The sequence below is a fragment of the Eulemur rufifrons genome, chromosome 8 (assembly GCF_041146395.1).
Source record: "Eulemur rufifrons isolate Redbay chromosome 8, OSU_ERuf_1, whole genome shotgun sequence".
Lineage (NCBI taxonomy): Eukaryota > Metazoa > Chordata > Mammalia > Primates > Lemuridae > Eulemur > Eulemur rufifrons.
In genome coordinates, this window is record NC_090990.1 from 37,687,709 (window position 1) to 37,701,060 (window position 13,352).

Below are 13,352 nucleotides of genomic sequence, written 5' to 3' on the forward strand. Positions count from 1 at the left end.
TCTAAAAAATGGCGTCTTCTTTAAATCTTCTCTTTCTTTTACATCTTATCTGTAATCTATCAGCAAATCCTGTTGCTTCTTACTTCAAAAAATATTCAGAAATTGACCACTTGTTTTTTAACCCTAGTCCAAGTCACTCTTGTCTCTCTCCTGGATTGCTGCCTTCAAACTGGTATCCCTGCTTCCACTCATGCTATTTTTCAGTGTATTTTCAGCATAGCAGCTACTGTTAAAAGCCTATGTCAGATCATGTCACTCCTCTATGCAAAACCTTGCACAGTAGCTGGTGTGATGGTGCGTGCCTGTAGTCCCAGCTACTTGGGAGCCTGAGGCAAGAGCACTGCTTGAGCCCAGCAGTTTGATGCTACAGTGCACTAGTGAATAGCCACTGCACTCCAGCCTGGGCAACATAGTGAGACTTCACCTCTAAAAAATAAAATAAAAATAAAAAAATAAACCAAAAAAACCTTGTAATGACTCCCCATCTAACTCACTTTAAAAACCAAAGTTCTGACTGGACGTGGTGGCTCATACCTGTAATCCCAGCACTTTGAGAGGCCTAGGCAGGAGGATTGCTTGAGCCTAGGAGTTCAAGACCAGCCTGGGCAATATAGTGAGGTCCTCTCTCTAGAAAAAAAAAATTAGCCAGGATGTGGTGGCACACACCTGTGGTCCCCTCCTATATTCAGGAGACTGAAGTAGAAGGATGGCTTGAGCCCACTGCACTCCAGCCAGGGCAACTGAGCGAGACCCTGTCTCCAAAAAAACCACAAAATAGAAACAAAAACAAAAAACCCCAGAACCACAACCAAAGTCCTTATAATGGTCCTACATGACCCCATCTCCCAACTCCATTTCCTACTGACCTCTTCCTCGCTCAGTCTATTTCACCCATACTGGCCTCACTGCTGTGCCTCAAACATGCCAGATATGTGCCTCCTTAGGTTCTTTCACTGATTACCCTCTCTTCCTACAGAGTTCTTTCCCTAAGCATCCACATGGGGAATCGTCATCAACCCTTCATTGCTCTCAAGTCTTTGCTCAACTGCTACCTTCTCAGTGAGGTGTTCCTCACCACTACCACCATCACCTCCCCATATCACTCCTAATTCTGCCTCAATATAGCCTATAATTTTCTTTATTTTCTGGAACAGCTTTATTGAGACAATTTCAACATATCATACAATTCACCCATTTAAAGTGTACAATTCAATGGTTTCTGGTATATTCAGAAATTTGTACAATCATCACAAGCCATTTTAGAATATTTTCATCAACCCAAAAAGAAACCCTATACCCATGAGCAAGTCACTCCCCACTTCCCTGCTGGACCTTCCCTCTGCCCCACTGGAGGAAACCAGCAATCTACTTTTTATCTCTGTGTATTTGTCTATTCTGGACATTTCACATAAATGGAATCCCGCAACATGTGGTTTTTTGGGGGGACTGGCTTCTTTCACTTAGCATAATGTTTTCAGTGTTGGCATGCTGGCATATAATTATTTTAAACAGCTTAATTGAGGTATAGTTTACATACTATCAAATTTGCCCACAGTAAGTATACACTTCAATTAGTAAATTTATACACTTTTGCAACCATCATCACAATTCAGTTTTAGAATGCTTCTATCACCCAAAAAAATTAACTCATACTCTTTTTGCAATCAATCCCCACTCCCATCTCAAGGCCCAGGCAACCAATGATCTGCTTTCTGTTGGTATAATTTTGCCTTTTGCAGAAATTTCACATAAATGGAATCATATAACAGGCAATCTATTGTTATCTGGCTTCTTACACCTAGTGTAACTTTTTTTTTTTATTCCTGAGACAGGATGTCACTCTGTCACCTAGGCTGGAATGCAGTGGTATGATCATACCTCACTGTGACATTGAACTCCTGGGCTCAAGAGATCCTCCCACCTCAGCCTCCCAAAATGCTAGGATTAGAGGGATTACAGACTGGAATTACCATGCCTAGCCTAGTATAACATTTTAAAGAATCATGTGTGTTCTTGCTCGTATAAGTAGTTTATTCCTTTTGTTCCTTTTTATTGCTGAATAGTATTCCATTGTAGGGATATACTAGTTGATGATCATTTAGATTGTTCCCAGTTTTTGGCTATAAAGTTTTGTAAATAATAGAGTACATAATTTATTTATCTTGTTTATGGTCCATCTCCTTCTACTAGATAGTAGGTCCAGGTATATTTGTAAGTTTTATTCACTGCTGTATTCCCAGTTCCCAATATGTAGAAAGTACTCCAGAAATATTTAGTAAATAATGAATGATATCATAAAGATGTCAATTCTCTCCTAATTAATCTAACAGAGTTTTTCAAGGAACATGAAAAGCTGATTTTAAAATATATTTGGAAGAGCAGTGAAAAAAAAGAACATTATAAAATGTGCAACTTATAATTTCTAGTGTAAATTTAAAACTTACATTATACAATGTAAAAGGACTTACCCTACTAGGTATCATGTATTATTGGAAAGCTAAAATAATTAAGACAGTTTGGCATTGATAGACAAAGAGACTGAAGGAACAGAAAATCATTTAAAAATGCCAAAACAATAGATGATTTTGAGACTCCCCCAGTGCTAACATTCTGTGAGTCTATGTGATCATAGTTTCAAAACAGTGAGCTCCTTTAGTGCTTTATCATTTTTTTTTCTTCTTCCTACACAGCCTCCTCTCCCTACAATAAAACGTTAACTATACTTTCTAGATGGTGGTCTATGGGCATTCACTGTAAAATTCCTTAAACTTTTCAGAATGTTTCAAATTTTTCATAATTAAATGGGGTGGGAGGGGTGAAGTCTTCTGAGACTGGCAAGTGATCAAAAATAACTTTTCCGGTTAAGGGCAGAGGGCAAGGCTCAGCTGACATGCCTCTTTCCACCCAACTCTTAGGTTGGCTGCAAGGGAAGAAGCAAAGTACCAAGGAGAGTGGTCATACTTGCGAGGCACTGCCCTGCCCTGCCCAGCATCAGGCCCCAGAACACATACAAAACTGGTGGAAACGTGACGGACTGTCTTTGCCCCAGCCCTGCCATCCTCCTCACTCTGGGACACAGGTTCTCAGCCCCAAGCACTCCTGGGAATCACCTGGGGAGCTTATTAAATACAGATTCCTGGGTCACATGCCAAAACTACTGAATCAGAACCCCAGGAGCGGGCCCCAGGTGGTTCTGACGCAAAGGCTCCTAAGCCCACACTTAGAGAAACTTACAGCTGCTCACTCCACCCTACCTGACACCTGTGGAGAAGCCCCTGGGAACCCAACTACACCAAGGTCCTCAACAGTGTGAGGCCTTGTACTGTATCATTAATTTACCAGCATGTCTAAATTTTTTTGTGCCTAAATCTTTACCTTTGCCTATACTGTTAACTGATCTATACTCAGATATGGAGTAGAGCTTTAGATATGCACATGGCATTGGCTCTCAATAAACCCATAATGAATGTATAAAATGACTTCAATTTTTGTCTTACCCAGTCTAATAACTTCAGGTTCATCTTTTTTTTTTTTTTTTTTTTTTTTTTTGAGACAGAGTCTTGCTTTGTTGCCTGGGCTAGAGTGAGTGCCGTGGCGTCAGCCTAGCTCACAGTAACCTCAAACTCCTGGGCTTAAGCGATCCTACTGCCTCAGCCTCCCGAGTAGCTGGGACTACAGGCATGTGCCACCAGGCCCAGCTAATTTTTCTATATATATTTTTAGCTGTCCATATAATTTCTTTCTATTTTTAGTAGAGACGGGGTCTGGCTCTTGTTCAGGCTGGTCTCGAACTCCTGACCTCGAGCGATCCACCCGCCTCGGCCTCCCAGAGTGCTAGGATTACAAGCGTGAGCCACCGTGCCCAGCCGGGTTCATCTTTGACTTTCTCCGTTCATACATGTCCTATTGATTCTACCTTAAAATCTCGGTGTGTACAAAGTTATCTAGTTTTCATTGTCCTTTCCTTGATTTATAACTGGTTTTTCTCCCTTCATTTCTTCCTATTTCAAATGTCCAACTGTCTTAAAAAATAATTCATTGCAAAGATTTCTTTAATCACTGTAAAATATTTGATGTTCCCTTTTATTTGTAGGATAAAGTAAAAACTTGCTGCCAGACACATTAGAACCTTCAAATCTGGGTCCTAAATAATCTCTATTCTTCTACTATCTTCTTTTCCTCATATTTACCTGTGACCCAGCCTCAGAAGACCCTCTTCTTTCCCCAATAGACAATATACTTCAATGTTCCTGTACCTTTCCCTAAGCCATTTCCTCTGTCTTAAATGTCCTTCCATACCATAGGTATCTGGAAACCCAATATTCATTCTTCAAGTCCCAGCCAAATTTAATCTCCTCTGACTCATCTTGGGCTTCCTTTACCTGTGGTTCTTATAGCAGTTTGGCTCTAACTTCAATTGTCACACTTACTACACTATATCATAGTTACCTCCAAATTATAAACTGCTGAAGGTAGAGCCCATGTTTCATCATTGTTTGATTGTCCAAAATCTACTAAAATGCCTAGCACATTCCAGGGGATTAATGAAGTATTAGTGTTTTAGTATGTGGGAGAAACTAATGAGAAACATGCCTGAGATTGACAGAAAGAAAGGACTTACATTGTTTTAACATACTGTGAATTCTTTTAACATAACTCTATAGCTAAATATTAATACTAGCCTCAAACTGACCTACGATAAATGGTTTTTTTAAAAGATTTAAATAATACCTGTACTTCTATACTTCTTCAAAATTTTTATAATCTATAGACCAAAGCTGATCTGACATTTAAAATTTTCATTATTTGGAAATAATCTTTACTGCTTTAGCATGTCACGGTGGCATATATCTTTCTTGTGGTTATATATTTGTTTTTTACATTATGTTATGTACTATTCTTACTTTTGAGAAAGCAGAAAAACAACTTCACTTTAACATAGTAGCTTGAAAAATTACAGTGGTTTGAAGAATTCTTATAATTCAGCCACAAAGTATTTTCAAAGAATGCCACCTGTAACTCTAAAGTAATTTTATTAGTTTGGGAAAATAATCCATTGTAAATTCCTTACTTTCTTCATAAAATTATTACATAGGTTATATATAACAGTATGGCACCAAAAGCATTTTTTTAAATCCTAGGAAAAAATGTTTTTTTTCCCTTTAATTAAAAACATTTAGGGGTGCAAATATGAAAAATATGTTACCTATCCCCATCAGCAAGTATTCTAGTCTTATTTCTCACCTTCCTCATACCACAAAGAAAAATCTAGGACTTCACATCTCTAATAATATCTAGTCTTTATAGTCAGATATAATTTTGGTATCTTTTATTATAAATCCAATGAAGAAAAATACAACTTACCTTAAAAGGGTCATATAAGAAAATTTCTAGGACATGCATATACAGTATGATCACAAATAAATATAAAGCCTTTTATGTATATTCACAGAAAATACAACAAAATGTTAACAATGGCTCTCTCTGGAAATACTTTTTTCCTTTTTTATACTTTTCTGTATTTTATAAATTTATCATGAACTGATATTACTTTTATAATCAGAAAATGTTAAATTTGCTGTTTTTTAAAGTATTATATCTCTGGTGGTTTCACACCAATATAAAAATATTCTGATGTAACTAAATTTTTATGTAAGAACTACCAATAATAGAATCAATGTTCCTTTAATAAATAAACTGAACCATTTTTCAAAAAGAGTATTTTTGGTGAGCCACTTAAACATAACCTCAGAAGACAGGCTTATGTAAGAGGAAAGCAAATAAACAAACCAATATAATATTTACTCATTCTGGCCCTTTCTCTTCCAAAAAGCAAACGCATTCACTCAAATTTCCTAGCCTCACTGTCTTTTATCATTTCTTAGCTGCAGTAAAAATCCATAAGGTAATAAAATTATAGGCCTTGAGGAAAAGGTTACTGAGAAAAGGTCTCATACTAGTGAGAAGCTTTAAGCAGGACAGATGTCCATACTAAAATTCATTATAATTAATGTTTCTCTATGTCTATTTCTAAATATGAAAAAAGATCTACTCTATAAAAATTCCAACACTAATCCACATACAAAATGGGTCTTCCTTTTCAGTAAGCAGAGTTAAAATTATTAAACTGCACAAACTCAAAATGAATAGATGCAAATATACATGCTAACAAGAATAACAATCACATTTCACTGCAAAATTACTTGTAAGGTTATTACAATTGCAATGTAATTTCCATATCAATATCAGTATCCAGATATACTTGGCTATTTTATTTTGGTACAGATTGCTTATCCTGAGACTAAATGAAGACAACAGATGTACCTCTCTCGTCCCCGTCTTTTCCTCCCCCACTATGTCCTTAACTAGAGCAGTGGCAGGTTCTCCTAGCAAACAGTGCCTTCCACTGAACTTGGATAATTTTACCTAAGCTGGCCCTTTGGGAAAATCCTCTACTGGGTCAGTGCATGACCACAGCACTGCCATCCTCTCCGGTGACTGAAGACATTGGCAGATGCTTTCCTAGTTCTGCTCTGTTTCCCCTGATCATGTTCTACTTGCCTACCGGTGCCATTAACAGCAAAAGAAAGGAGGATAACAGCAATTGGAGAATGGCGAGGATGAAGTGAACAAGTCCAGTGTAATACATTGCTAAGGTTTGGTTTAGAAAAATACCAAAGCAAGCCACATCCAAGGTTCCCCATACAGGAATGAAGGGATACTTCAGCTGGGAATTCTGGCTTTATTTAAAAAGAAACTTCAAGGAAAATGTCCTGTTTTCTAGAAAACAATCAAGTTACTAAAAATGACAAACTCACTCCCATCCTTCTATACCCCATAAAGTGCTACGGGGTAGTGGAAATAAAATTTAAGCAAATACATAAAACTCTTAGACATATTAGAAACTTAATTCCTTTTAGCAACCCAAGTCAGATTTACAAATGAGGAAGTAACTTAAGAATTAAACCTATGAAATAATAACAACATGAATATGTTTATATTTGTTTCATAGAAAATACAGAGTAAAAAAATAAGCAAAAGGACACTAATTTATGAATAAAACACTTTAAAAAACATGCAAAGCATATATACTAGTATACCAATACTAAAAGAATTATTAAAGAGAATAAGTAGAATTTTAAGTTTTGTTTTGTTTCCAGACAGAGTCTCGCCTTGTTGCCCCAGGCTAGGATGCAGTGGCCTCATCATAGCAAAAATTTAAAGATTTAAGTAATCTTATAGAAATTGCTAATTATCAGACATTTGGTGTATGTTGCTAAAAAAAAAAAAAAGAAAAATTTAGTTTTTAAAAAACAAAGTGCTAATTATTTATTTGATTAAAAAAACAACTCTATAGACTGATTCCAAACTAGAAATAATCAGGTATATTCACTTTGTTGCCCTAATACTCAAAAGGGAAGTTATAGGCTTATTCTTTTTTTTTTTTTTTTTTTTTTTTTTTTGAGACAGAGTCTCACTCCATTGCCCTGAGTAGAATGCTGTGGCATCAACCTAGCTTACAGCAACCTCAAACTCCTGGGCTCAAGTAATCCTTCTGCCTCAGCTTCCCAAGTAGCTGGGACTACAAGCAAGTGCCACCACAACCCGGCTAATTTTTCTATCTTTAGTAGAGACGGGGTCTCACTCTTGTTCAGGTTGGTCTTGAACTCCTCAGCTCAAGCAATCCTTCCACTTCGGCCTCTCAGAGTGCTAGGATTACAGGCGTGAGCCACCACGCCTGGCCTAGGCTTATTCTTAATATAAAAATGTATGAATTATAGAGCAATATGTTTAAGTCCAAGAACAGAAAGGAAGCCTATTAAACTAGGGTAGGTGTTAGAAAACCCCATTTACAGCCTGCCTTTATTTCCCAATCATATGTTTCCTAGTAGTTCTAAAGAGCATTATGGCCAGGAAACAAATGCTGAGCTCATGGATCTAATTTTATTTCCAACTAAGATAAGTCATCCTTCTTCATCTAAGAAAAAAACCAAGTGAATTAAAATGAAAAACATATGGACAATTACTCGGAATTACTGAATCTTTATTGATAAAGTATAAATAATTGGGAACTTCTTTTGCATGAGGGTACTATGAACAATATGAAAAAATCTGACTCTTCATGATACTTACCGTGCTTCCAATCCTTTCTGCCTGTGGGTTCTAGGTGTGCCTTGTTCTGTTAATTCCATGCACAAAATCAAAGTGTATTCATTTCTGTTGTTAACAGCTTCTTTAACTGTACCTCCAACTAATAACATTTTACCAAATACAGTGGAAGATATGATCCAAGGCACAATATCTAAGCTCAAGGAGCTCATAATATATAAGCTGGAAGATACTGGAATCTATATACATGCACACCAAACTGACACTATAAGGTAACATATGGTACATGCCATGTAAGTGCATATATACTCCTCTGAGAGAGTTCCAACACAGAAAAAGACTGGTGTAGACTAATGAGACAGAGAAGGGAAAGTTTAAGAGAAGTGGTGAGATGTCAGCTGGGCTTTTAGGCATGAATGGAATTCAAATAAGCAAGGAGGTAGGGAACATTCTAGATTATAACAACAAAAGGTATACAAGTGGGACTAAGAAAAATATTTAAGGCACACAGTTCAGAGTCAATCAGCCAAAAATGAGGAGCATTTGCACTTCATCTTTTTCTCTATCCCCAATAAATCTGTGAGGTATGACAGCCTCCCATTATTAACAGTGGCAGAGGAAAATAGTAAAGATTTTCACATCTGAGAGTCATGACACTAAAATTGGTTTAGGAAGAAAGGCAAGAGAGGATGGGGTAAGGGCTTAATAATCTGACTAAAATTTTAGATGTTAGGTGATAAGGGTGACAGTAGTAAGGAAGAAAAACACTGACAGAAAGTTCAAACTTGAAGCCAAGTTTTTAACAAGGTAAGATTCATTTTAGACATATTGACCTTAAAATGATAAATACCAAAATTGTTAACTGGAGATGTGGGGCTGGCACTTAGGAGGGATGAGAGTTTAATAAATACTTGGGTATCATCAGCATATGGATGACAGGGGGTATGGAGAAGGAAGGAAGTCGGGGCGAGGAGGGGTAGAGAAAGAGAGAGAGAGAGGCGTACACATAGAGTCTGTCTGCCCACCTGTCCCTGGCAAAGGCAACAGAACCAAAGGATCAGAGAGGTAGGAAGATATCTAAGAGAATATAGCCCAAGAAAGCAGTAATAAATATAGGAAGGACCAAGAGATTTGGCCTTAAGATTACTCCTGGCTCTGGGGGGAAAAAAATCAAACCACAGTGGTATGAGTAAACAGCAGACTGAAAGGATTACTAAAAGGATAGGAACGCAAAAAATGGCCACACAAAGCAATAAAAGTAGAGCAAAATAGGTTGGTGGCACAGTGGCAGCAATAGTCAAAACAGGGGGCATTTTTGACTTGGGGAGTCCTATGTGCAAAATCCTATGCTGATTCTGACAGAAATCAGAGAAGAAAGAGCTTGAAGATGAAGGGAGGGTGATAAGCAGATGACTGCAGGGCACAGAGTAATAAAACTAATCAGAACATTTAGTGAATACTTAAATCACTCTGTGATGCACTTGACCTGTATTACCTCATTTTATTCTTATACCAGCTCTTAAATGTTTGGTATTTTTGTTATCCCATGTTACAGAAGAGAAAACTAAAGTATGGAATGGTCAAATTCCTTAGGATCACAAACCTAGGAAGTAGCAGAGCCAGAAACTGAATTCAAGTTTGTTTGATATCAAATTGTTGCTATAGGATGTGAGGGTGATCTGGCTGCGACATCTGTCAACCCATTGATTGCCAGGGTTGATTCGGCTGATCTGGTCGGCTAGGCGGGTGTCCCCTTCCTCCCTTACTGCTCCATGTGTGTCCCTCCCTAAGCTGCGCAAGTGAGTCAAAGAGGATGACCTTCCCCAATAGAGGAGAACCATTCTTTGGTCAAGGGTATACGAGTAGCTGCACTCCCCTGCTAGAACCTCCAAACAAGCTCTCAAATTGTTGCTATAAACCTCTATGTAAAACTGAAGGAAGAATACATATGAGGGTAGATCTCTGAATATTCGTTGACTAGTCAGAAGAAAAATTTTAATAAGATTGTAAATAAGCAGTTTAAGGTAGGTAAGAATGTGGGTCTACCTTCTCTCCTTACAAACAAAAAAAGCCAAAAACTATAAATATTTGAGATAAAATGTCCTTTTACAACTTTTCCCCCTTGGAATTGGATCACTTTGGGCCTAATTTTTCCACAGAACTTGATCAACTAGTAGTGTACCTCATATAAGCTAGTGATCATCTCATGAAATTAAATTTGAAGTCATCTTCAAGAAAAAAATCTTGAACTAAAAGTTTTCAAGATGGTAAATTCATGGGAATGCAGACAGGAAACAAAAATTCAGACATTAATTATATAGCAGATTTTCTACTTTAATTGAATTAGGAAGATTATATAAATGTAAAACAAAACAAACTCAAACCTTTTGGCTTTGAAAGTTTGGTTTCTGTGCTTCAGATATGAGCTCCTATAATCACTATTTGTGACTTTATTATTATAGAGAAAAGCAAGAACACTCAGAAAAGCCAAGTTTGGATTAAGCAGACGCTCACTGACAGGCCTAAATTCACCTACTTCTCTTTCCTGTTGTCTTTGTTTTAGCATTTCTCATTAGCACCTCTATTAGAAAGTGGGGAAAGAAGGCCGGGCGTGGTGGCTCACGCCTGTAATCCTAGCACTCTGGGAGGCCGAGACGGGTGGATCCCTCGAGGTCAGGAGTTCAAGACTAGCCTGAGCAAGAGTGAGACCCCGTCTCTACTAAAAATAGAAACAAATTATATGGACAGCTAAAAATATATATACAAAAAGTTAGCCGGGCATGGTGGCGCATGCCTGTAGTCCCAGCTACTCGGGAGGCTGAGGCAGTAGGATCACTTAAGCCCAGGAGTTTGAGGTTGCTGTGAGCTAGGATGATGCCACGGCACTCACTCTAGCCCGGGCAACAGAGTGAGACTCTGTCTCAAAAAAAAAAAAAAAAAAAAAAAAAAAAAAAAAAAAGTGGGGAAAGAAATAAGCAGTGAAGTATAGTTCCTTTGATTCTGTTTTCATTAATAGTTCTAGTAAATTACCTTTTGCCAGGGAAATTAGAAAATAAGTACTGAGAGTTGGAGTTACTTAATAGATTTTAATTCATTACCAATGGGTAAATCAGAGTTAACTAAAAATAGGTAATGAAATCTACTTACTACCACTTATGGTAAGTTATCTTGTGTTTCAAAAAATTAGAAATGATCACTAAAATGAAGAGTTTTAATTACTTGTAGATTTCAATTATTCATGTCATTCTTGGTCTAGTGCCTCATTATCATGGGTAACACAGAGATACCTATATTTGGGTGGAGTAAGTAATGAGCATACTAACCCAAAGCTTTAATCCAGAGTTCTTTCAACAAATTTATGTTCAACCATTACTACTTGGTCTATACTATCTATGCTCTTAAGATGCTTTACTTGGAGCACCTTAACGCAAAAAACATTCAACATTTTGGACTTCCTGTGCCAATCACAAATTTTGGATTTCGCAAAGCTTAAGGTTAACATATACCTTACTATCACCACTGAGTAAAAAGGACAAGCAAATCATGGAGAAAGTCTGACTAACAACAAAACTTCTATATTCTGTCATGAAAAACTTCTATTATAAGAAACCAAATATTCAAGGATAGCCCATTTAGCCTAAAAGGAACAATGTAAATTTTAGTGCTCTTCTAAACTGGCTGTTTAAATTCACATCCTCAAAAGACACAATAGGGAAAAACCAACAGGTAGATGTACTCAAATAACAAACTACCACTGTCTGTCACAAGATATGCATTTTAAAACAGTAACTGGCTAAATTCAGCAGCTGTCCAAGATTATATCAGTAACTATATTTCTTCAGACTGTGAAAACTCTTGTAGATTATTTTATCTCCCATTCTTTAACTATTTTCAGCAATAACTGCTTAAAGTTTGTGACTCTTTAGCATTTCTCAAAAATTGCACAAAATAATGTAATTCAGGTAACTTACTCCCCTATCCCCACCCAATCTCACTGCCAGAAAGAGAAATATATTGGTGATGATCTCTTGACTTTTGCATTGCCTTTAGGAAAAATGCAGTAAACATAAAAATGTAATCACCCAACCAGAGAATAAATTTCAACAAGAAGTCTTTCTGGCTTCTTCCTCAATCCTCCAGTAAATCATTCTCCTCACCCTAGTATAGTCTACCTGATAATCTCTAATGAATGTCCTGCATTAAAACAAAACAATGGATCTAACAATTTAGAGCTTTCACCTACTTAAAACTATTAGGACAAGCAGGGAAATCCAACATAGAAGTAACACATTAAAAAATGCTCATCTATGAGCTTTCCCTAGCAACTGCTACCAGTGCTTCTACATCCAATTTCCTGTATGTGCTAGTGCAGCATTCAGGAAACAGTACCCCAATAACATGGCCACATGTACTGCTTACAGCTCTAAGTAAAATACTGCCCAATTTTTCATACTTTTAATGTTTGAAACACCCCGCTCTTTTTAAAAGATCATTTCCCAAACAGAAACAGGTTTTATTATCTTTTCTCTTTGTGAAATGAAACTATTTAACATAGCACTTAGTAAGAATAGATTAAATCTCTTTATGTCAAAGTTTAAGATATACTAAGTATATCTTAATAAGATAAGCTACTCATAATATGCTATTTTAAATTGTTCTATCATCTTCTACCCTACCACTATTATGAGAAACAGTCCTTTAACACTCTAGGTCTCCTAGCTAACAAAATCTCACATGCATGAAAAAGCAATTTGGTTTTTTACGATGATGATAATGATGATGAGATGATCTCACTTATTTAATTTTACCGATGCAGTAACATTCGCACTGTAAGTCAGTCAAACTCACACCTTTAATGATATAATATGCAAGTAAATATCATTTAAAAAAATACTTTCAAAATTAGAAATCTACATGAAAAATACTGCTTTCTCATTGCAGTGCAATCTTCACAGGCCAGAATTCAAAGCAAGAACAATCATTTTGCAAAAGACATTTATATCATATAAATATTAAGTATTGCCTTGACCTAATACCACATCCATCGAATAGTAAATGACCCTATACATTTAAAATGAATAGTCCTAAATCAGAACTAGAATACTGAATTTTACGGTTCACTTACCTGAACCTCGCTTGTCCTCTGTTTAATAGTATCTTCTTTCTCCTTAAGGTCCTGTTCCACATTATTCTTTTCCCTAGAAGACCAGCAAACAATGCAAGAATATTTGAGAACATCAGCT

The 13,352-nt window shown here is 36.8% G+C and overlaps 1 protein-coding gene across 3 annotated transcripts in view; it reads right to left on the minus strand.

The window, feature by feature from the left end:
• EPS15 (epidermal growth factor receptor pathway substrate 15) overlaps positions 1 to 13,352 on the minus strand; it is a 143,138-nt gene that overhangs the window by 42,781 nt on the left and 87,005 nt on the right. For all 3 annotated transcript variants that reach the window (XM_069479954.1, XM_069479953.1, XM_069479952.1), the window contains one exon: positions 13,235 to 13,307. In XM_069479954.1, coding sequence (XP_069336055.1) covers positions 13,235 to 13,307 — 73 coding nt within the window. The remainder of the gene's footprint in view (positions 1 to 13,234; positions 13,308 to 13,352) is intronic.